Raw genomic sequence first — 26,259 nt, 5'->3', positions numbered from 1 at the left:
TATAGGGCTATTAAGAAAGTGACTATGAAGGCTAAATTTCTTATTCCTATTGTGAACGAACTACTATATGAATTACATGGGGCCTCAATTTTTTCAAAGCTGGATCTTCGATCTGGATACCATCAAATACAAGTCTTCCCTAGTGACATATCAAAAATAGCATCCCACACCCATGATGGTTATTATGAATTCCAAGTTATACCTTTTAGTCTAACTAATGACCTTTCTACCTTCCAAAATCTAATGAATGAAATTTTCCGTCCATTCCTAAGGAAATTTCTTTAGTTTTGTTTGATGATATACTTGTCTATAGTACAACTATGGATGACCATATTCATCACTTAAAACTTGTCCTCGAAACACTACACAAACACAAACTCTATGCCAAACCTTAATTGGCTTTTCCCTACTACTCTCAAATCCCTTTGTGGTTTCTTTGGCCTCATAGGATATTATCGCAAGTTTATTAAAAATTATTGCCTCATTGTTGCCTCTTTGACAGCATTACTTAGAAAAAATTCTTTCCATTGGTCCAACAAAGTCAAACTTTCCTTTCAAGCCCTCAAACAAGTTGTAACATCACCTCCAGTTTTAGCACTTCTTAATTTTTCTAAATCTTTTACCTCCAGTTTTAGCACTTCTTAATTTTTCTAAATCTTTTACCATTCAGTGTGATGTGTCAAGTTATGGTATTGGAGCAATTTTATTATAGCTTGGGAAGCCTGTTGCATTTATAAGTCAATCTCTAAGGAGAAAGGCACTTAACTTCTCCACTTATGAAAAAGAGCTCTTGGCCTTGGTATTGGTAGTTAAAAAGTAGCGTGCGTATGTTCTCGAGTAGAAGTTTACAGTACAAATTGATCAACAAAGTCTAAAGTATTTGTTAGATCAGCGTGTGGATACACCAATTCAACAACGATGGCTTACCAAGCTATTGGGATATGACTTTGAAGTCCATTATAAGAAAGGGAAAGATAATATTGTTGCTGATGCATTATCTTGAAGAAATGAAGTAGAACTCTCAGTTATAACATTGCCTATGGCTTCTTGGTTGACTTAGTTAAAATCTAATTATGTAAATTATTCTGAATTGCTTGCAGGAACAGTTTCATCGGGGCAAATTAGATCCATTTAAGTTTGCCCTAAAGGATGGAATCCTCTTTTATAAAGGCAGAATTTATGTGGGTGCTCACTCTTCACTTAAAGAGCAACTTATGCACCTTATGCGTTCTAGCCCTCAAGGTGGCCACTCTAGGTTCCAGAAGACACTGCACAGAGCAAGGGCTGAGTTTTTCTAGAAAATGATACGTAGGGATATCTGCACATTCATTCGAGAATGTGACACTTGTCCAAGGAATAAGAGTGAAAATATTCCAACTTCTGAACTCTTTTTTTTTTTTTAAAAATAAAAATAAAGAGTATTTAAAAAAAAAGAGTAGGAAATCACCTGTCCAATAGTGACGCCCTCCCAAATTTATTAATAAAACCCTCTCTTGAACTCTTCCAACCTCTACCAATTCCTACTAAGATATGGATTGATATTTTTATGAAATTTATTGAAGGGCTTCCTATTTCACAAGGCTGCAGTATCATTATGGTGGTGGTAGATTGACTTACTAAATATACACATTTCATGGCCCTATCTCATCCTTATACAGCTTCTAAAATAGCTCATATTTTCCTGGATAATGTGTTTAAATTATACGGGCTACCTTCATCAATAGTCACGGACCGTGACCTATTTTTACCAGTCTATTTTGGAAGGAGCTATTTAAACTACAAGGGACCTCCTTGCAATTCGGTTTAGCTTACCATCCACAGTCTGATGGCTAGACTGAGATCGTCAACAAATGTGTGGAACAGTACCTAAGCTGCTCTTCAGGGAATAAACTAAGGGACTAGTAAAAATGGTTATCTTTGGTAGAGTTGTAGTACAACACTAATCTTCACTCTACCTAAATCACACCTTTTGATGTTGTCTATGGCTACCCACCCTTGAAACTTTTATCTTACTCTCCATGGGCAACGAAGATTCAAGTAGTGGATGACACTTTACGTCCAGGGATGAGATGGTAAAATTATTATAGCATAATCTACAATTTGCACAAGCCTGTATGAAAAAATATGCAGATATACAACTGAATGTGAATTTCAAATTGGGGATTTCATGTATCTATGGTTACAACCATACCAACAGCATTCCTTAGTGCATCGATGGAATCAGATATTAGCTTCGATATTTTATGGACCATACAAGATTTTATAAAACATTGGGTCAGTAGCTTACTGATTGGAGCTTCCCGAAACTTCTAAGGTTCATCCCACATTCCATGTTTCGAGTTTGAAGAGACATATGGGTCAGCACAACATCCACTCCTCTACATTGCCACCAAATGTGACAAATGGATCTTGTAAGTTGGAGCCAGAGGAGATCTTGTAACGTCGCATGGTTCAGAGAAGAGATAAGGCAGGAGTGGAGGTCCTTGTGAAATGAAAGGGGTTACTTGATGAAGAGGCTTCATGGGCCAATTTCCAGGAATTACAAAATGAATTCTCTAATATTATGGGAAAGGTCCTATAAGGGAGAGGGAATGTTACGGGCCAAGCCCAGTATCTTGTGGCTTGTGGCCTTATGATCTTGTGGCCTATGAAGCCCACGAGATTTAATCTTTGAAGTTTAGTAAATAATTAGCTCAGTTATAACAAATATAAGTTAGTTGATTGAGTGTTTAGTAGATTGTGTCTATTAGTTATGGTCTATTATTTCATTTCTTGTAATTAGATCATAATTTTGCCAAGTTAGTCTGTTATTTCCTTTCCTTGTAATCAGGCAATTATTTTGCCAAGTCAGTTGGGTTTGTTATTTTTAAATATTCTGGAATAATAACAAAAGGCAAAGAATTATGCCCAACAATATCCTTAGAGATTGACCATCTCGAATTGATTCTCTTAAAATATTTCAGTTACTACTTTCATTAGCCTTCACATAACACTAAAGTTATTACTTGTTTGTGGGACAAGTTGTGTCTTACAAACTCTGAAAAACATGATCTTGTGGTCGTTGGTGATGATATTTGGGATATTCTTAGATGTGAAAAATATTGTTTGATTGGTAAGATCATTGCTGATAAGTGTATCAATAGTGAGGCTTTTAAATCTACTATGCTTAAGATTTGGTAACCAGGATCTAAAGTCAGTTTCATTGCTGAAGGGTAAAGGACTTTCATCTTTGATTTTGTATCTCCAAGTGATTTACAATGTATTTGGGATGGTCAACCTTGGCCTTTTTTTTTTTTTTAATCAAAATCCCATTTGTATAAATTGTTTGATTGGTCTAACCCCACCAAAAGAGATTTCATTCTCTCACTTTTTTATTTGGATTTAAGTGCATAATTTACCATATGACTGTATGAAATTCAGAGGTTGGATCCAAAATTGGTATGTGTCTTGGTAGGGTCTTCCATGGTGCTGTGGATGAACAAAGAAAGGGGTGGGGCAAATTTATGAGATCCCTTGTTGAAATTTAATAAAATAAACATTTACTTAGGGGGAAAATGTTGTCATTGGAAGGCAAGCACATCTTTGTCTCTTTTAAGTATGAAAGGTTGCCAAAATTTTGTTTTACTTGTGGAATGGATTTCACATTTTGGCCTAAGTTGTCCACAAAAGAATATGGTTGTTTCATCTGAACCATCAACTGATCTACAACAATATAGATCTTGGCTTAGGGCTTCAGGTCATATTCATCGGGTTGGTATTGGAAGATTTGTTGATGTCAACTTGAAATTATCTTCACAGGATTTATGTTGTAAGACACTACAATCTTCAGACAAGAATAATGTTAGTTCAAAGGATAATAATATGGAGAGTGGATAGTGTCTAGAGGTTAATCAATCTATGGGCTAAGAAGAATCAGGGTTCTATAAGGGATTGTGCTAATCAATTATTTGATAATTCCCCAACAGTTTCTATTTTGAAATGGACAAATAATTTAAGGAGTAAGGCTGGAGTTTCTATTTGTGTTTCTACAAAATTAGTGGCTATTAAGAAGATGAAGAAGTCTGTTGGTGTTTCACTAGATCATGAGGAGGCCCCTAAAAGTATTGCGAAGGTCAAGTCTTCTTGATCAAACCTTTGATTTATCGGCGGAGGTTACTAATCAACCCTGTCGGGAAATATGAGGCTTCTAAGTTGGAATTACTGAATGCTTGGCAACCTTCGGATAGTTTATAATCTTAACCAATTGGTTAAGGAAAAGAAACCTAGTATAGTATTTTTAATGGAGACAAGGTTGACTAAGACTCGGATGGATAGACTAAAAGTGCACTTGGGATTTCATTCTTTATTTATAGTTGATCGTATTGATTATGGTGAGGGATTAGCATTGATGTGGAAAGATGATGTTAACATTCATATCCAGTGTTATTCATAGAGGCATATTAACTGTTAGGTAGTTGATGATGGTGATAACACTCAATTGCTCACTCATTTTTATGGTCATCCTGATTTAGCAAGAAGACATGAAGGTTATAATATTCTGAGTTATCTCTCCAATTTGAATCCTTTTGAGATGGCTTGTTTGGGTGATTATAATGAACTTATTTTCCAAAGTGAAAAAGTTGGTGGGGCTTGAAGAACGGAGATCCAAATTGCTTTATTTAGAACTGTGTTGAATCATTGTCAACTTAGTGATTTGGGATGTCCTAAAGGGAAGTTTACATGGTCCAATAACATAAGAGATCATACTTTCACAAAGGAAAGGTTGGATCGAGCTGTGGCATCAAAGTTCTGGTGTGAAAAGTTTGGTGATAGAGATGTTCAGGTTCTAGCCTCATCATCTTCTGACCATTTTCCTCTCTTATTAAATATTTCTTCTATTAACAACCAAAGAAGGTTTTCTTTTAGACCCTGCAGATGTGAAGCTTCTTGATCTACATATGAGGATTGTGGGGATCTAATTCAACAAGTTTGGTCACAATCAACGAACTCTTCTGGGTGTATACCACAACTTACAAGTAAGTTGAGAGTTGCATGTCAACGTTGAAATCCTGGAGCAAAAGTAAAGATCTAGTTAATGATGTGGCCAAGATAGAAAGACTTGAACTACTGCAACAGACTTTACAAGTTGAATCAGTTGAGGAAGTTTATGAACTCTAGTAAGAAATTAATAATTTGCAGCATAGGATGCACCTAAAATGAAAGCAAAGAGTAAAAGTTAATTGGTTTCAACATGGGATAAGTATTAAGAACACAAAGTATTATCACTGTGCAAGTCAAAGAAAGAGAATGAATCAAATAAGCTAGGTTATGAATGATCATGGTAATCTCTGTACAGACTCAAAGGACATTTGATAGGCCTTCACAGGTTATTATAAGAGGTTATTTATCACATCTTCTCCTTCTAATATTGATATATGTCTTGCTACCCTTACTGAAAAAATTACGCCAGTTAATACTGATCTTTTAAAACCCTTCACAAGGGAGGAAATTGAAACAACTCTATTTCAAATGGTCCCTTTCAAAGCACTTGCCCCTGATGGATATGGTGCTTATTTTTATTAGAAACATTGGGCTATTGTTGGAGATGTAGTCTGTCACACAGTGTTATCTTTTCTTAATGTTGATGCTGATCTTGCTGACTTTAATCATACTTACATTGTGCTTATCCAAAAAGGAAATAATCCACAGAAAGTGTCTGAGTATAGACCTATAAGTTTATGTAATGTGACTTACAAAATGATCACTAAGGTGTTGCCAAATAGATTGAAGTTGATTTTGTCTTCTGTTATGTCTCCAAACCAGTGTGCCTTTATGCCCGGTCGACTAATTATAGACAATAGCATAATTGCATATGAAATCCTCCATATTATGCATAATCATCTACATGGAATGTGATACCCGTATTTTAGTATATTTTTATTGAATAAGTATTTTAATTGATTTAAAAATTGATTGTCTTATTTTAAATTTATCGAATCTTTGTTGGATTTATTTTATGATTTTTAAGTTGTAAACAATTATTTTGATGTGCTTTCTTAATATTAATTATTATTTTACATTTAAAATGCTTCTTATTTTAAAGTAGTTTATTGTTGGATTTTATTATTTTATTTTATTAAGTCACTGTGTTTAAAATATTTTATTTAACTTGTCGTTTTAAAATTTATATTCTTTGTATTAGTTTAAGACCCTGTGTGACGCCCCCAAATTTCGTTTGGGATTGGACGAACATTTGAAGCGTCGAGACATGTAACACAAGGTTACCTGCCCCCGTTCATGACATATAAGATGCAATGTTCCTAACATGCATCTAATATTATGCAATATTCGCAGCGGATAATTTATTTCTTTAGCAATACTATGCACCAAATTGAAAATATCCCAAATGCTTAAAACATACTTGATATATAAAGATTCATTGAACAACTAAGATCATAACACTAGTCCAAAATGATTATGATTCAAAAAGTACTGGAGATGCAACTCCATTGTACAAGTAGTAATTTACGTTAATTACTATATTAACATTGACGTCGCATCATCGCTCAGTCAACTGTGTCTAGTTGGTCACTCCTGATTCTCCTTCAGATCCTGTAACAAGATTTACCATTTGGGGGGAATGGTAGTTGGGACTACTACAGTGAGATTTGATTACAAATCTCAGCAAGTTAACAAAAAATTCCATACAGGCTAATGATGCATGGATGACAGTAAAAGCATAAATGTATAATCAAATTCATAAGTAATTAAAGTATAACTTGGCATACAACATAGCATAATTGACATAACTTAAATTGAAACATGAACTGAACTTGACTTGACATGAACTTGATCTGAAACTTGACTTATCATGAACTTGTTCTGAAACTTGACTTAACATGAAAAATACATACTCCACAGTTGTTGTGGCCTCATGTATTTTACACAAACTTGACTTAACATGAAAAATACATACTCCACAGTTGTTGTGGCCTCATGTATTTTACACAAACTTGACTTAACATGAAAAATACATACTTCACAGTTGTTGTGGCCCCATGTATTCTACGTGTAAATACATACTCCACAGTTGTTGTGGCCTCATGTATTATATGGAAACTTATTCTTTAACTGCTTAAATACATACTCCACAGTTGTTGTGGCCCCATGTATTCTACGTGTCACAATTGCTGTGTCTCACGTAGTGTATGCGTCACAATTGCTGTGACCCCATACATAAGTAATCAAGATGAAACGTCACTGGAATACGAAAGAACTGAAGCCCTGACGTAACATAACGTAACTTGAACATAACTTGAAATACATAACCAACTTGAGATAGAAACATTTCGTAACATGGCATAACATATAATAGACAACATATTTAACATGACATACTTGCAACAGTGAATATTACATGACATGACATACATATAATAGATGACATACTTAGCATGACGTACTTGTAATGTACAGTAATACATAACAGAATATATTATGTAACAGATAAAAATTGATGACAGAATAAATTCTGTATAATAGACAATTACGTGATAACTTGGCATGGCATGACATATATGATAACACACATACATACACTGTAGTTCTTTTACTTAGCACACATACACAATAGACTGCTAGTAAGTTAAAAGCTAACTTACCTCGATCTCCGCGTTTCTTATAAAACTTCAAGTGCGATCATGAGGAACTGTAATTAGTGATTCTAAAAGTTAGAACTAAATCACTAATAATTTGAAATATGGAAAATACTAACTTAAAGAATAAAATTTTCATTTTACTCTCTACATGTGGGAAAATAACCGTTTTACCCATAACTTAAGGATTTTGCATACTAATTCCAAAAGTTTTCAAAATTTACATTCCCCATGTAAATTTTGTCCTAAACTTAAATATCAACTCAGAAAAATTTAAAACAAAATACAACTATGAAAAACACACTATGGCCGAAACATCCATAGGTCATTTCCCTTGATTTTTGTTGCAATTCCTTCAAACTTCAAAACTCATGCTTAAACCAAAATTTTGCAACAAACATCTTCCAATCCTAAGTTCAAAACCATACTTAAAACATCCATTTAGAAAAAGCTAATAATTAACACTAAACTTTTTTGTAAAAAGATCCAAGCACTTGAATCACAAGTTTTGAACTTAAATCAAAACATCTCCAAGAATTTCAAAAATCAAATCTTACTTCTAACATATTCATAATATCATCCTAACATCAACCATACTTTAAATCATCAAACTAAAGTCACCAAAATCACAAAATAACATTTGGAGATTTTGGTTTTACACTTAGTCCAAAAACAAAAACTTTTTCCTCAACTAGTTTTGATAAATCTCTTGATCTATGACTTATAAATAGATGATCTTCAAACTAAACCATCACATGATTTAAAAAGATGTCCTAAAACATATATAAGCTTCTAATTCAAGATCACATGGTTAGAAATTAACCAAAACATAAATTTAGCCAAGAATATCCACAGTTTGGCTTATCTGAATATCTCTTTGCATAAAATTTCATATCTTTGAAACTAACATCAAATATCTTCAAAATAATAATATAACATGTATATAAGATACTTAGAATCCTCCAATAAAATTATTAAAGTCATTAGAATAGGTTTAGACCACCAAAGAGTTAAACTTTCTCAAAACAAAAATTGTTTTTCTTCTTCCAGTTTCTAAGTTTCTAAATCTAAGAAAATATTTCATCAAAACCTTTAATCATGCAAAAATCCTCAACCAATAGTCACATATACATGTTAACAATACTCCATAAAAATTTCGTACCAATATCTATCCATTAGCTTGGTCAAAAACTCCAAACTATAACATATTCTCCAGTTTATCTCCTAGAATGATCTTTCTATAGTTTATATAATATTTGACTGACCAAATGATCTTCAAATGGGACAAATAAGATATCCATGTAAATTAGACTAAAAAACGAACAACTTATATGAAGGAGACTTTATGATAAAATACTTACAAAAGTTTCGAAATGGGTGTGCAAAAGAACTCCTAAAAGCTATCCGAGAGAAAGTATTTGATATTCTTTTAAAGGAACATGTAAATGAAGATAAGTTTGTAGGTGATGGCTGGAGATGCTTATGGACAAGATAAGGAAGATGATAATGCTGGAGTTGAGAGTTGAGTGTAGTTTTCTCCTACCCAAAATATCTATAAAAGATTATTTCAAAATATTCTATCCAATAATATCTACAAAAATCAGTTTAAGATATTTTCCAAATGTGGAGTAGACTTGGAAGAGTAAGGTGGCTAAAATCTTTCCATGTGTATTTTAAATCTCTATTCTTAAGATATTTTCTAAATGTGTATTTTGCTTAGGTGTCATGATCTCACACCTTGATTTCCTTCACAATTCCATCTAATGGTTTCTCTTTGTGCCAAGTATCTAATACTATTCATTATGTGTGGTTAAGATCTTGCCAAGTGTTCAAATAAAATTTCGCTAACCTAATTTGAACATTTCACACTGTGATTTTGAAAACACTGCGCTTAGTTGTTTATCGAGGTTATTATTCACTCCAAAAATAAACGTAATAAACTTAGTATTGAAAAATCCTAAATATTCAATTAAGCCTAGTTGTGTAGACTATAATATATTCTGACACTTCTAACTATCTCAAATAATTAAAATCACATTTCTGGCACCATAGTGAGTGATAACACTAACTATGTTGACAGGCTAAAACCTATGCGATTAGTGGATTCGTGAAAGTTTATAGAGTTTTCACGAGGTTCCTGAAGTCAATAAAAATTCCACAATTGAATTTCTAACGGGCTGTTACACCCTGAGTTGGAAAAGACCGGACCTCGTTTCTTTTCCTTCTTTTTTCTTTTCTCCTCTTTTTGTTTTCTTATTTTTCTTTTTCTTCTTTTCCTTCCCTGCTTTTCCCTCAACCCCATGCGACCCTCCCTCTCTCCCTCTCCCTTCATTCGTTTTCTTCCTCTTGCCCAGCACCGCCGCCTACGCCTCCATGACCTACACCACCCCCACTGTTCGATCCCCCACCGGTCGGCGCACCTACCAACCAATTTCCAGCCCCTCCTGCACAGCCATTAGCCACCACGAGCCCCCTCAAGCCTTAGCGTCCATTTGCTCTAATGCCGCCGTCACTTCACCTCCAGCCGTCATTTCTTCACCACTTCATCACATGCCTCTTGCTGAACTAACCCACCAATTTTCAGTTTCGATCCGTCGCCGAAGCAACCACCACGAGCAAAAATCCGATTGGGCCATTTTTTACTCATACCGCTGTTTTCACCGCCACCCATGGCCAACCATCACTTTCATTAGTTTCACCAACATCTCTAAGCCATTCCCTAATAATTCCAAGTCTTAGTTTATCCCTATTCAAAAGTGGGTATTTTGAGACCCACGGCCTTAGTGCGATTTGCACTATTACATTGCATTGTCGTCGCTTTTTGCACCTTTATGATCCTTTGAAAAATATTTTATAGCGCTATAAGTATTTTCCAAACTTCTTTTAAAATTTAAATATATTTTTACTTTAATAATACATTGTGATTTAGTTGGTTGTACCGAACTGAGTCCGAAGAGTCGAGAGTCGAATGGATTTGAGGATGAAGTTATTTATGTTTGGATGATGTTGGGTTTATTGGATAATTTGTCTTGTCATTTACTTTGCATGGTGCATGCATGTACATGTGTTGGAAAAAGGAAAAGTGGGTTTTCATGTAATTGAATGCATGTTCATGTGCATATTTGGAAACTGGATTTTTATACCAGAAAGGATTTTACATGTGTTTGAAATGAACTGATTGAACGGTTTGATAGAGAATCACTGTAGGAATGGTGGTAAACATGGACAGCGATAGAGTCATGCCTATGATTCCCGCCTAGGTGCATGCCTAGGGATGTTGGTATAGTCCTGCCTATAGTGCTCTGATAGTTGGTTATTGGGCTATTTTCTGGAAAAATTGCGAGATTGAATTTTTGAGCCATTATCTAGGATAATGGCGATGAAATGTTTTCAATGAAATATTGTGGGCCAAAAATGGGATTTTGGCGTGTGTTGAAAAATGATTATTTTTGGAAACAATTCTACTACGGATAGTCCAATTCGTGCACCCCTTGCTGACCTGGCAAGGCAATTTAGTAAATTTAAAGAAAAAAAATAAAAGAAGCTAAACTAAGGATATCTTCTCCAAACAGTACAGTTTTATCACATCAGATGGATTTATGTGTTAGGAATGGTGGACAAATTTGGAGGTTGAGACTTAGCCAGCGATGATGACAAAAATGAGTTGACTCAGAAGAAACTCAGACTCAACAAAGAGAAATTTGCTTTTCTTGAGAAGAGTTTCAAGGAGCACAGCACTCTCAATCCAATGAGTCCGAGGATCAAAAGCCAATTCTTTTTTATTATGCGTTGTGTTTTTATCAAAACCCAGATTGGAGCAAGATTTTACCCATAATTATTTTTTTTAACTCAGATAGACAAAATGATCATCTTTTCCCACTTCAAGGAAATTTATTTATTTATTTATTTAATATAATATAAAAGTTTTCCACATAAGTGAAGCACTTAGCTTTCCTTCCTTTTTTTTTTTTCCTTTATCAAGAATAAAGGTATAGAGAGAGAGCAAGAAGTTTCAAACAAGCGTGAAAGTCATCAATTTTGACGAGGAAGAAGAATGGGAGTAATTGTTTTGATGGTGTTTCGAAGTTTTTGAAAACATTGAGAGGCTTGAATATTAGGGATTGCGAAAAGGCAGGGGAGAGGAGCTCTATTTCTAATTGATGGAAATTACTAGATATTTTAACATCTTTTTCCGTTTGTTTTTCAGTCATAAAATTTAGAGATAGGAAGTGAACGAAACCTGGACCGGACGTCTTTGAGAATTGTGGTCCTTGTGGGTCTCGTTGATGAGAGAGAGAGAGAGATACTGAAGGAAATCATTCACTGGAGGGAGGAGAGCACTTTCGTTTGCGAGATGCCGGATGAACTTCGATTTTTGACTTGCAAAAGTTACAGAGGGAATGGGACAAGGGAGAAGAGCTTCTAGGGGAATGGGGGAAGAAGGAGAAGGGTTGGGGAAGAAGGAATCCGTTAAAAGCAATCCACAGCGTTTCAAGTTTTCGTCTCCCACCTAAAGCACAATCCACATCATTTCATTAAATCCATTCCATATCATTAGGGGTGCGCAAGGTTGCACAAATTTAACTACCAATAGAGTTTTCCTTTTGGAAAATGTTTATTTTCGAATCTCATGCATATGGCATCACATTCATGCATATTGTTATGACTTTAATATATTTTTATCTTATGGGTTGTTTGGATTATTACTTACCTGTGGTACCATTTTTGGTACCATAGATTTTGATACAGATGACGAAGAGAGTCTGAGGATGTGGCTCTGCTAGATGAGTGATTGGGAATCACTCATGGGTTGTGATTTATTTCTTACTTTTGTTTATTGTTGTTTTTTTGTATTATATTTATACTGGTTAATTGTAATATTTTTTTGGTACGCTTATTTTTAAGCAAACTTGTATTTAAACAATTATGATACTTAGTTGACCGACTTTAATTATTCCACTGTGTTATTTGTTGTAAACGTGTTGCATGTACACACACTTAATATGTGGCGATGGAATGTATGACCTGTGTCGTTATTATCCCGAACGCCTCAATTCTATGTGTCCATACGTTGGAGTCGGGGGCGTCACAATACAAGGTTATATGGTTGTTAAATTGGATATAAGTAAGGCATATGATGATTTAGAAAATAAGAATTAATTCAAAAATTAATCAATTAATGTCAACCTAATGAAATGGGAGTAATATAGGAATGCAGTATTTAATAATAACAATAAAGTGAATTATAAATATTTATTATTTTTAGTTAAATCTTTTAGATAGTATTAAATGCTCAATTAATATTGTAAAATTTATTTTCTGGGTTTATTTGTTTCACACTCTTAACTATTGAGAATAACTTAAATCTATATATATTGTCTTCTTAGTAAATTTGGATTTAGAAATGAGATGAGATAGTTTTAGATAAATGTTAAAAGTTAATTAAATTATTGTTAGAATATTATTTTTTAATATTATTATTGTTTTGAAATTTGAAAAAGTTAAATTGAGATTTAAAAAAGTTGAATTTTTTATTATATTTTGTGTGGAATTCGAAAAAATTATAATGATGAGATGATTTCTCAATCCAAACGACATGTAAATACTCATATTAACATCTTTAGAATGAGATTTGGATTCAAGACGTTAAATTCAAATAAACTCAATGATACACGGACTACAATTCTATATAATCATTTATTCCAATTAATTATTCATATAATAGATAAATACACACATCCATGAATGGTTTAAAACTCAAGACAACTCACAAATATTATTAGAGTAATATTAAATATAGTTTTAAAATGTGTAAGTCTTACGTACTCAATTTTAAAAAAAAGTGATTGGATCTGATTGCTATTAAAATATAACTTCTTTTATTGGCAATATAGTAAATAATCACATTTGGTTTTATAATTTAAAATAAAATATCAAAATCATAATTACTCATTTGAATTAGAAAAATTATAGATTTAGTAACTGGTAAATAATTGGAATTCAATAAAAATATATATATATATATATATATATATGTATATCTAACCTCTATCTAAATATTCTTTAATCTCAGATTTTATATCAATTTTTTATCCAATTATTTACCTGGATTTTAATAGAAAATAAAGAATATAAAAATAATAAAAATAACTTAAAAAACTATATTTAAATAACTTTGAAATATATTTGCTCATTTTCCACATTGCTTCAAAGAAATCCAATAAGAACACATCTCATCTTTTTAAAAAATCTAAAAACTCCCCTTTAACCAAACTTCTTTTTTTTTTTTTTTTGACAAATCAGTGCGGTAGACGATTGAACTATAGAAAAAATCTTCACAACCTCCCAACATCCCAATACCCTATCTTTTTTTTAATTTTTATTATTTTATATTTTATCAAATATTTAATATATAAATAATGAATAAAATAATTAAATTAATTTAAAAAGAATAAATTCAAAAAAAAAATTAAAAAATTAAAAAAAATTGGGATGTTGGGGTGTTGGGAGGTTGTGTAGCAAAACCCTGAACTATAATCCCTGTTTTTGTATACACGGGCCACGTCATCAAATCCTTTGATTTCGATTAGATTTAATTTAATCATTTTAATTTGACAGTGTCGTAACGTAGATATCAATATCTTTTCTTGTTATTATTTAAATTTGATGAGGCCGAGTAACCTTCGCTATAGTTTTAGAATATATAAATTCTGTGCATTATCTTTAATAAAAGTCGAGTCCATAATTAAAATTTTTTTATATAAATTATAAATTTATTCATTTTTTTTAAAAAAATGTGTGATAATTGTACACCTACTAATGTAAATATCATTTCTTTTTATACATATAAAAATAAATGCCCATATACCCATTTTATACATGTCTCTAATTTGGACCAATACTCAAAAAATCAGAGTCAGGTAGGACAATTCAATGAATCGAACGATTCAACAAATTGAACTAGACTATTGATAATAGTTTTTAATCGGTTATTTCAAGGTCAATAAAAAGTATTAAAAAGTATATATAATGTCATTTAAACATTTTATATGATGTATAAAAGAATATAAAATATAATTTAATTGACTAGTTTCAATAACAAAAAAATTATATGAATCTAAATAGTTTCAATAAATATGTATTTTATGTATTTAATCCCAATTGTCGATATTTTTTTGCCGATTAAGTTATAAGCACATAGCAGATATAGTATTTTTTGCGTAACCACAAATTTAATATAAAATATTAATTCATCTCCTAATTATTTTGTTCATCTAAACAAAATAACATGTGTATATGTCAATTTTTCTACGATTCTTGTTGAATACAATAATGAAAGAACTGATATATGTTTAGTACTATCGTATTTTTGTACAAGAAATGAAAAAGAAAAACAAGTTGTTAGACAACTTAAATACAATTTTGAATCGGTTAAAATTGGTCTATTAACTGGTCGATTATAATGGTTCAATTATGATTAAAAAAGTTCGTTAAAATCGTATAATCTTTTACCGATTCGATTAGAGTAGATTGGTCATGTTTGGATGTTAAGTTAAGTTTAGTTCTTTATGAATAGTAACAACTTGATATAATTGAGTATATTTTATGAGGCTCATTTAAGATAATTTTAAATATATTTATAAAAAATTAAAAAAATTATAAATCACATACATAAAAAAAATTTGAGTTAAAATAAATTTAATAATTAAATATATATATTATACTCAATTTTTTGAATTAAAATAAATTTAATAATTAAATATATATATTATATACTCAATTTAAAATTAGACTGTAATCTTAATTTCGAAACAAGCTGAATCAACCTAATGAAATTTTTTTTCAACCTTAGTTTTGACAACAACACATGTATTTCTCATTAATTCTAACCGTAGGACTCGAACGCAAGCGAGTACTTCCGGCCACAAGGGTCCAAACGAAAGAAGTTGCCACTTTCCGTGTTCATGTTACCTTAATTACAAGAAGTTGAAGAAGTCAAAGTAGTTAGGTAGTTGCAGAGTCGGAATCAATCCAACTCGCCTCTGCAAACGCGTGGGCCTCAATTCCACTCGGTTCGGTTTGTACACACGGTTTTGGATTTCGGGTCTATTTTGATCTTTGACACGTACTTGGTTATATCTTCCATGCTCCAATTCTACGCAGCTTCCAAACATCATATCAAAATAATGCAATTTTTCATGTAGTTTTATTTAAAAGTAAGAACAATTTATCTTTATGTAAAAGTCCATTATTTTACCATGTCATTAATTTAATTGCTCAAACGATATTTCATTTTAATACAAATAAAAAGTTATAATAAACATGATATGCTATGGAGATAGCATGCTTATGGCATATAAGTCATGATTTCATAAGAGGTCTCCATAATACTAATCTCGACACTTTAGACATGTTTCATAATACCAACTACCAACACCGTCATCAAGTATTTGTAAAAGGAATGAAAAGAGGTGGTTGGATGTATGTGTGACACTTTCGATATTAAAATCAGAAATAATATCCAAGTAAAAAAAAAAAATAGAGAAAAATATTCAAGAGTTTGATAAGAGTTATTAACTTTCCTCATTTGCACGATTTCTTTTATTTATACCCCCATCTCTCGAGATGTCACGCACTTTTCTGCCTTTATAATGATCAACTTTTGTTTCGAACAGCATGTGGTTGTATTTATTGCAGTCGTTCCTTCAAGGAAAGGACATTGACCTCTAGTGAGGATCATTCGGCGTCTCATGTAATGTGACTAATCCTGTTGGGGATCGGATCTTAACTCCATTCTCCTTTTTAATGCGGCACATTTGAGAGTATGTTGCTTGTTCCTCCCTTCTTGGGCCAGTCAGGGTTGCCTTTTCATTTCATGGCCCACTAAATCGCAGGCCTCTGGTTTCGGCGAAGTAAGCCAAGCTTGACTTAGCCGGGTACAAAACTCTCTTCCATAGACCATCCAACATCATTTGCTCGTACAAGACTGGAGAAAGAAAATGCTATATATAATTATAATTTTACTTACATAATTATACAAATTGATGTGCCAACTACTAAAATTAGTAAAAATTTTAAAATTTAAAATTTGAAACTTAAATTAAAAAAAAAAAAAATGATAAAATGAGATTGTCACTGAGTACGTATAAAATTGTGCATATGTGTGACACTAGTCTAATTTATTGTTCTGTGTCTCTTGTTTTCGTGTAACACAAAATCTGTTCGTGAATACGGTAGATATCTCAAAGTCTTCAAGTGGGCTCTCTTGACCACCTGCTACCTTGACATTTTATTAGACTCTTGCTTGTAGTGAAATAGCTCATTTACTGAGTTTATCCATCCTTCTTCGTTTGTGGAATCATAAAACATGAAGATGGTCCTAGGCAGTTTTTGTTGAAGTATTTTAATAATGAGTATGCTTCGCGTTATTGAATTTGTTGCGAGATTTAATGCGTCAATTGATTTTGTGACCCATGACTTTTTTAAATGAGCTTTGTTATACATAAGTCCACGCACCACACATCACATATTTTTTTTTAAGTTTATTTTTTTAAAACTAATTGAATTCTTCTACTCATTATCTACATACTAAATATTTGATAAAAGAAAAAAAAATATGATGTGTGGTGTGTGGGCTTATGTTTATAATTTTTCTTTCCTAATATGCGAACTTTACACATTGGGAGACTAAAATATTGGATGATTGGCTGAATTCTCATGATCATAATTTTATGTATAATTATACGTATTAATCTCATTTTATCAATATTTTTTTAATTTAAATTTTAAAATTTAACATTTTTACTATTTTTAATAGTCGACATATCAACACGTATAATTATATACGTAAAATTATAAATATATACAACATTTTTCATAAAATTAGTGTTTAAATTGAACATGAAATCCGTAGTTTTATCATTTTGTTATAAAATTATGAAACGAGATTTACCAAATCAAGAATACATATGAATTATTTGTAGAAGAGTAATGGAAGATATAATTTTAGAATGTTCAAGTCCGTGTACTCAATTTGTTTTTTCCGTAATTTTTTTTTAATTTTTTTAAAACAACATGCGAAATTTCTATGTCTAATATAATTACCTTTTGGAAAATGCTATACTTATAAATGAAAAATGCAACCCCTTTACACACAAACATGGTAGTTACATGTGTCACTACTTGTCTGCCTTTTATTAAAAAATCAAAAACCAAAATAGAGGAGCATTAGATGAGAAATAGAACTCTCTTGCATCTTCCATCTCATAAACCTACAGTTTTTTCTCCATGGCAAAAATTGGATTAGAAACGAACCTAAGGCCTCGTTTGGATTACGAAACCTAAATCTCCCATCTTAGAAACCCTTGCTTCCTTTTTTTCTTTTTTTCTTGGTGAGGCAAAGTAAGAAATGGCAGAAACAAAAAGCCAGAGTCTTGATCGTGCCTTCATCAACCTCTTAAATCCCTGTAATTATTTAAAAAAGAAGAAGCAATTAATCAGAAGCTTGAACAACTTGATTAAATAATTTCACCAAAGAGAGAAAAATGAATATAGACCAACTGAAACAGACAGAATTGAAACAGATTTGCAACCAACGTTATTGTGATGGGTAGTGACTAGTGAGAGGGGATTTCAGCATTCATTCATGGCCCTATCTCTTTGTTTCGGTTTACAAAATCACAATAATAATAATATTATAGAGCAACCCGAGCAATTTTTTCAAACAGAATAGACAAATTTCAAACAGGAGAGAGAAAGTTCAAACGGATAGAGTTTTGCTGTTGGGAGGTTCCATTGTCCAGATTAAAGGTTCGTTTGGATAGTCAGATTAAGGTTAGATTTGAGTGTTGAAAAGTCTTGATATATATTATGAATACTTAATAGTAACGAAAAAGTAAATAAAAAGTAATAATAGAATATTGAATAGTAATAAAAAGTAATGAATAATAATGAAATATGTTGAAAAGTGTTGAGAGTATTTAACATCCAAACACATCTTAAATGAGATAAGATGAGTTGAAATGATTTGTAAATAGTAATAATATTGTTAACTTGAGATAAGATGAAATGATTTTTAAAAATTTTATATGTTTAAATTAGATGAGATGATTTTAACTTTTTGAACATTTTATATATGTGGATTTCACTAATTATTGCATAATATTTATAATTTTGTTTTATTTATAAATAATAATAGTAATTTATAAATTACCTACTCAAATTTAATTTTTTATAATGTCTCGTAATAATATTATAAGATGATAATATTTTTATTAAAGAGTGACTCTATAGCCACACATGGGGGTTTTGACTCAGATCTTGATAGTGTAAAAATTATTTTTATTTTCGTGTATTCTTTTAAAGCTTTTAACTATTTAAAAAAGAAAAATTATGTCAATAAATTTACAAACTACACATTATATTTATTTATTTTTATTTTTTTCTTATACTAAATATTTTGTTTATTGATAATAAATATAAAAATTTAATTAGTTTAAGAAAAAAAAATTGCAAATGTAAACTTACATATTGCAAAACTTTTATAAAAAACTAATGTTTTCTTAGTTTGGACCACCGTTTTTGTCGTTACGTGAAAATAAATTCAAACCAATTTTCCAACGTCTTTATTGTAATTTGACCGTTTGGATGAGAAATTTGTCCTCTTTTCAAGCGGCTATTTTGTTTTATATTTATTTAACGATGACCCTGCAGTGAAATCAGCGCGTAGCCGAACGCGTTTTTTGTTCGTACGGATAGCAGGACTCCTTGTGAGGTGTTTGGATAATGGTGAGAGACCGACACGTCTTAAATGTGAAAGATACGGATATCTAATACGAAATTAATATTATTAGATAATGTCTAGAAATACGGATGGGATGCCGCGTGTTCATTAAATGAAATAAATAAATAAATAAATAAATAAAGTTTTTGCCCTGAAGAGAGTATTTAATGGAGGGAAGGAGAGCCTCTGTTTTCAAGCATTTTATTACAAAAACAAACGCAAAGTTAAGAAGATCGATCGAGAGATTTTGGAACTGAGAAAAAATGTCGACGCTGATTCTTTCTCCTGTTGCCACTTCCCCAAGAGACGACGCTATAGCGCTTTACCGTGCTTTCAAGGGTACTAACTTTCTCCTTCTTTTGTATCGGATTTCTTCTTGTCAGGTTGTTTTCATAATGCTCTTATCTCATGCCTCGTTTGCTACTTTTTCCGATCCACCGTTGGAAATTTTAAAAAATATTCATGCAATCAGTGAAATGACGCAGATATTATACCAGCTTTGCTTCCCTTAGAAGACCTCTTTTGTTGTTTCGTTTTGTTGCATATAGTGTGATTGCGCAAATAGGAAACTTTTTTCCTCATAAACCTAGGTTTTGGGTTACAATTTTTGTTCTGAATTTCGAAATTTTTTTCTTTTTGTTGATAATTATAATTACCGCCGCTAGTTCTCATGCGGTCACATTTGAGACATGAAACTCTGGCCCTCAATTAGCACAATAACTAGCTTTTATTTTTGGATCTGGAAGCATAGAAGCTCTGTTCCAGCCAATAATGAAGGTCAATTTTCATTTTTCATGCGTACACACGTGCATTGGTGCTAGAATCCGTCAATTGAGATGGAGAATATGAAAGTTTTATTTGCTCCAAATTACACCGAGTTTGTGGTAGTATACCAAAGAAATAGACATGATATGTCGTAAGGACAGGGAGATGATTTGTACACCCATGCAACGGAGGTTCAATCTAAGATGGTGTTAATATTTATGAGTTGTAGTTCCTGGTGATATACATCCAGTTCTGCCACCACTTCCCTACATTTTTATTGTACAACATGTTGGTAGTTATACATTTGCCAAATTCTCCAATAGGAGCTGTCCTCTATGTTCCTTCTGTGGGCTGTTATTTATGCATATTGCGATTTCCCATTGTGTCTGCAATTGGAAATTTGATGTTTCAATAAGTTGCATTGCGAAGGTGGAATATTTGTTTCATAATCTTCTTATTTGAATTTCCAGGGTTCGGGTGTGATACTGCAGCAGTAGTCAATATTCTTGCTCATCGGGACTCAACACAGCGTGCCCTTATCCAACAAGAATATAGAACAATGTATTCTGATGACCTCTTGAAACGCTTGTCTAAAGAGCTTACTGGCAAATTAGAGGTACTAATGCCTATCTATATATCTAAATACTATATAATTGTTAAAGCATGGACCTTCCCTCTTATAATGTCACATCATCAATTATCTTATTATGTTATCGAAAATTAAATAATATGTCATTAAGTTAAATTCATTAAATGAAGATATAATAAATATAACTACATCAATAATTTTGTTATGATATAATAATATATTTGGTTAAACATTTGAAATCAATGGTCTTTTAGTTTTCCTAATAGGGCTTTTTTGTTCTCTGAACTTTGTACCAAATGGATTCACAAATATTCTTTAATTTTAAAATAACTTAAAGAACCTATCCATTATAACTTTTTGATGATCAGGGTTACCATGACACTATATAAATTGCTCGTGTTCCATTCCCTCTCTTCTCTTAAGCAAAATTTATGAGGTTTCTCATCACTTACATATAAACATAGGAAAACAGGGGATATAAGATTGAGTTGCTTAACTAAAACTTTGGGGATCAAAATAATAACATTGAGGGCATGTTTGGGAACATAACTGTTCTCAGGTATTGTCAGATATTCGCAAATATTTCCTTTTCAAATATCACTCAAGTACAGAACACTTTTTAATTTCAAATCTTCAATTGTTTTATCTAATCATTGTCATTACAATTTCCCAAACTTTAAAAAAAATACACAAAAAACAATACAACTTTTTCAAATTTCAAAACAAAAATAATATTAAAAAGTTATATTCAAACAATTTTTAACTTTATAATATTTTATTCAACTTTTTCTCTCTCTTTTTCCGAAACCCAATAAAACATATTAACTCAAATTATTTCACTACTATTCTAAAATATTCTTAGTATCCAAACCAGCCTTGAGACTCTATAAAGGTTCTATTTATTGTATAATACCTCAATGCATGCTAACTTGTTTACTTTAAGAAAACTCTCATCTTATCTCATTTTAATCATTACAACCTTTTCAAATTCCTATACAAAATAAAATAAACAATTCAACTTTTTCAAATCCCAATACAAAAATAATATTAAAACAACATATTCTAATAATATTATATCCAACTTTCAACTTTAATCTCAACTTATCTCATCTCATCTATGAAAACAAATGAGGTTATAATAGAATATTTGTCGTTTAATAAATGCAGTTCCAGGACTTGTTACACACTGTTTAATTGTTTTAGGCTGAGGTATGTGGAGCGTGTGTACTCTTTGATCTGTTTTCTCTTTTATTTTATTCTTTTTTGTCTTTTTCACTCAGCTAACTGGAAAAAAATTGTATATGATGGTATTTTGCAAAGAGCTGTGGCAAAGCATCTTGATCAATATCCCTTTTTCTTTTCTTTGGTTTATGTATTTTTTAACTAATGATCATCTTATAATCATCCCTTAGACAGCAGTTCTGCTCTGGATGCACGATCCGGCGGGACGTGATGCACTAATAGTCTGGCAGGGATTACGTATAGAGACAAAGAACCTTGAAGCTGCCACTGAAGTAATCTGTTCCCGTACCCCATCCCAGATACAGCATTTGAAGCAAATATATCACTCAAAATTTGGGGTTCCCCTTGAACATGATATTGAAAGCAGTGCCTCTGGAGATCATAAAAAGGTATAATTTCTTTCTATATTTCTCAATCTTGCTTTAGTCAAGTATGGGTATTTTGCTTTGGAGAAATACATCCTTAGCTTTCCTTTTTAGGAGAATTTTTGAGAATTTTTTCATCCAGTTATCTCATTTTTGCTACTCTTTTTTTCTGTCCGCATGCTTTGCATTTTGAAAAAATTATTATCATTTTGTTTTTATTTTTTATTTTTATTTTTTGTCTCCTGATATTTTGTATAAGATCTGAAGGCATATGTGTAGTATGATCCTTAGCACATGGCATGTGCATTGAAGATTAGGCGTATAAAAGTAATAATTAGGTCCCAAGAAAGTCATTTATGGCATCTGTTACTGGATCATGAAATAGAGGGATTCTTTGGTCCTGACACAAGTGATTTTTGCAATACTATATCTCTAGTGAGGGGTGACCGGATGCATGATTTATGATTATAACTGGTTCCATATGTTCTTTTTCTTTTTCTTTTTCTTTGGTCCTGACACAAGAGAATTTTGCAATACTATATCTATAGTGAGGGGTGACCTGATGCATGATTTATGATTATAACTGGTTCCATATGTTCTTTTTCTTTTTCTTTTTATGAAGGATCGCTCTTTTAGTCTAGTCTTTGAGTTAAGGCCGTTAACAGATTTCCTTATTGATGCTACCTCTGAACTTTTCACGAAATCCAGCTTGAATCATGAACCCTTTCCATGCTTAACCATTTTAATGCCTACCTCATATTTGATAATTTTCTTTTAAAAATATAAAGGGAAATGAATTTATCAATGTCTTGATGCAAAATACTTTGTGTAGCTATTGCTTGCATATGTAAGAACACTCCGTTATGAAGGTCTGGAAGTTGACAGAGAGATAACCCAGAAGGATGCAAAGGCTCTTTATAAAGCAGGGGAGAAGAAATTGGGAACAGATGAGAAGACCTTTATCCGCATATTTAGTGAGCGAAGCAGGGCACAATTGGCTGCTATTAGTTATGCTTACAATGACATGTATGGAAGTTCACTGAAAAAGGTATATCTTGTTTTTACAGTCTGTATCTTTTTGCTTATTGTTGTTTAATTTATATGCCTGAAGAAAGGAGGCCTTTTAACTCTTGCAATGTTTGTCAGACACTAAGCCAAACTGAACTTATCTCAGGCGGTAAAGGGTGAAACGTCTGGGCTCTTCGAATATGCTCTTTTGACAATTTTACGGTGCTCAGAGAATCCTGCAAAATACTTTGCAAAGGTATCATCCACTCTAAGCTGAGCTGTTGTTTCTCTAAGCTGAATTTGGTTACATTGGAGAAATCATGAAATTATTAAAAAAGGGGACGCTTCATGATAAAAAGGCAAACTAAATGTTACCTCTGAGATTTCATATTGCAGCAGACGTTATTTGGCAGAAAATGAAAATGTAAATAGTGGTGTTATCTGGTACACATGTCTCTTTATGTAGGATGATCCTGTATGGACTACGTTCCTAAATTTCAGGAACAGTAAGTCAGAACAACGCTGATTAAAAAACTAAATAAATTATGGCATGTCATGTATGGTAAAAATCAGCTAGATCATCGAAATCATTTTGTTAAAAGCTTAGTGTTTCATTCTAGCAACAGAAAATAATGAGTGGTCTAAAGTCTAAGGCCTCGTTTGGTTATACAGATGAGATGAAATGAGAAATTTTAGTGGTTAGATAGTATGTGAATAGTAGTGAAATTGTTTGAATTAAGATGTTTTATGGGGTTTTGGGAAAGAAGAGAGAAAAAGTTGAATAAAAAAATTATAAAGTTGAAATATTGTTAAAATATTGTTAAAATATAATTCTTGATTTGGGATTTGAAAAAGTTAAATTGTTTTTGTGTTTTATTTGGAAGTTTGGAAAATCTATAGGTAATGATTAGATGAAAAAGCTGAAAAATTGAAAATTTGAAATTGAAAAATGTTTATGTTTGAATGGTGTCTGAATGTTAAGATGAAATAAGATAAGATGTGATAAGATGGGTTGAGACTATTTGAAACCAAATGGAGCCTAAATCTTTACGCATTATTTTTCCATTGTGTGAATAAGGCCTATAACATCGAATACAAGGATCGATTTCTAATTGCTGGCATTATAATAGTTTTGTAGCTGTTGCATAACTTCCGTCTTATTGAGCCACTAAATGTTCCCTTCAATCATACGAATGAATTCCATTGTAAAGATCATAAACCAACAATGACCTAGTGGACCTAACCCATTGATTAATGACTAAATCCATCTGGATTTGGATTTGAAACTTGATAGATATTAAATTATGATTAGCCAGACTGTTTTTTTCTGTTTCCGTATCGCTTGTTTGTCTGGAAAAGCATTGGCCAGTTATTTTGGGACTATGGTGCTCAAGAATTTACTGACTATTTTAATTATTGTAGTAATAAACACATGGATGTGTCTTACAACCACTGAAACTTTGCAGGTGTTGCGTAAATCTATGAAGGGTTTGGGGACTGATGACACCACCCTGGTGAGGGTCATTGTGACGAGGACTGAGATAGATATGCAGTACATAAAAGTCGAATACCTGAAGAAATACAAGAAGACATTGAATGATGCAGTCCACTCAGAAACATCAGGTCATTACAGGACTTTTCTTCTATCTCTTTTGGGTCCCAACCACTAGCCAAAAGATAGATATGATCGGTGCTTTTGAAGGATGTGCTTATGCAACTCGATTCAGTTGTACAGTCTCAGATTGTGTGATGATTTAAGTTTCATTGAGTGTGGAAATAACGTGTTAAATGTTGTAACATATGTAAAGATATTTCCTTCTTAGGATAGGCAACTCGGCTTGCTGTACCATAGTGATTTGTTTGTATTAGTTTTGTAATTTAAATAGCTGCTTTGTTTCATCTGGTCTCGTCTTGTTGAGGTTCTTGAATGAGTTGTGGATGGCCATGCCTGAGATGGATGTGAAGGACTAGCTAAAGCTGCCCAAACCTTTGCTTTCATGGCTGCTCACTTCCTAAGCTATGCAATCAAGATGGATAATGGGTCATGGCTGTGAAGGATTTAATAAATCATTCCAAATAAATTTGAAAGGGAGGCATTTAGATGAAAGAGCAACTGGCCAACTCTTCTATTTTCAGCTCCATGGCATCACAAAAGCGTAGTTACACGGGCTGATGTGACATAACTAGCTTTACAAAGAATGATAAAATCTATGATAAAGAGTGAAAAAAGAGTCATGGCGAAGAAGCCTTTGGTGACAAAGAAGAAGACATGATCTTTTTGATGAGTTGAAGAATGGAAGGAGCCATGCGAGTAGTAGGATCAGCAAGTGCAGACTCTAGAAAGGTGGCATGCACCCTCAAAGCAGCCTCAACTCCAACTCCATGACGGGCTTGCTCATCTTTGATAGCTTCTTCGCATAGCCCACAAACCCAGACTCCTCCAAACCGCTCCTTAACCCATTCAATGTAGTCCACTGTGCAGTCCTCCCACATCCCACAGCACCCACACTTTATTCACCACTTCACTTGCCATCTCTCTCTCTGAAAACTTAGCAGTTTTTGGTTCCAAAAACAACATTCATTCCTGTTCATATCCTACTCATGCTTGTTCTACATATATTATTATGGAGATATAATCTACACGAGAGAGAGAGAGAGAGAGAGAGAGAGAGAGAGAGAGAGAGAGAGAGGAGAATCTTTTTGTAACTTTCTAAATAATTCTGTTGAATGACAATCTTGTTTTCTTCTATGGCAAGTAAGAAAGCTCCATGGGGAATGGTCTTCGTGTACACCTAAAATGGAAATGTGAAGTAAAACTCATTACCAGTCACTATCCTGAATCTTCCACTCAAGTTCTTGGCAATATGTTTGCCA

At 32.4% G+C, this 26,259-nt stretch overlaps 1 protein-coding gene across 1 annotated transcript; it reads left to right on the top strand.

The window, feature by feature from the left end:
• The first annotated feature begins 19,596 nt into the window (after positions 1–19,596).
• On the top strand, positions 19,597–25,284 carry LOC122296296 (annexin D5). The gene is made up of 6 exons (XM_043105870.1): positions 19,597–19,755; positions 20,652–20,797; positions 22,183–22,401; positions 23,210–23,425; positions 23,552–23,641; positions 24,852–25,284. The coding sequence occupies exons 1-6, from the start codon at positions 19,680–19,682 to the stop codon at positions 25,053–25,055; spliced, it is 951 nt and encodes a 316-aa protein (XP_042961804.1). The 5' UTR covers positions 19,597–19,679; the 3' UTR covers positions 25,056–25,284.
• The last annotated feature ends 975 nt before the right edge of the window (positions 25,285–26,259 follow it).

This window comes from Carya illinoinensis, chromosome 15, assembly GCF_018687715.1.
Source record: "Carya illinoinensis cultivar Pawnee chromosome 15, C.illinoinensisPawnee_v1, whole genome shotgun sequence".
Lineage (NCBI taxonomy): Eukaryota > Viridiplantae > Streptophyta > Magnoliopsida > Fagales > Juglandaceae > Carya > Carya illinoinensis.
Note: the sequence above shows the minus strand (reverse complement) of the source record. Positions and strands in the feature narration are given on the sequence as shown.

What these genes read in the sequence shown, in the direction of transcription:
- LOC122296296 (XM_043105870.1), top strand. Translation starts at nt 19,680, where the DNA reads ATGTCGACGCTGATTCTTTCTCCTGTTGCCACTTCCCCAAGAGACGAC. An exon ending in AGCTTACTGGCAAATTAGAG is followed by an intron (nt 20,798 to 22,182) that starts GTACTAATGCCT and finishes ATCATCCCTTAG; the next exon opens with ACAGCAGTTCTGCTCTGGAT. An exon ending in ATGGAAGTTCACTGAAAAAG is followed by an intron (nt 23,426 to 23,551) that starts GTATATCTTGTT and finishes AACTTATCTCAG; the next exon opens with GCGGTAAAGGGTGAAACGTC.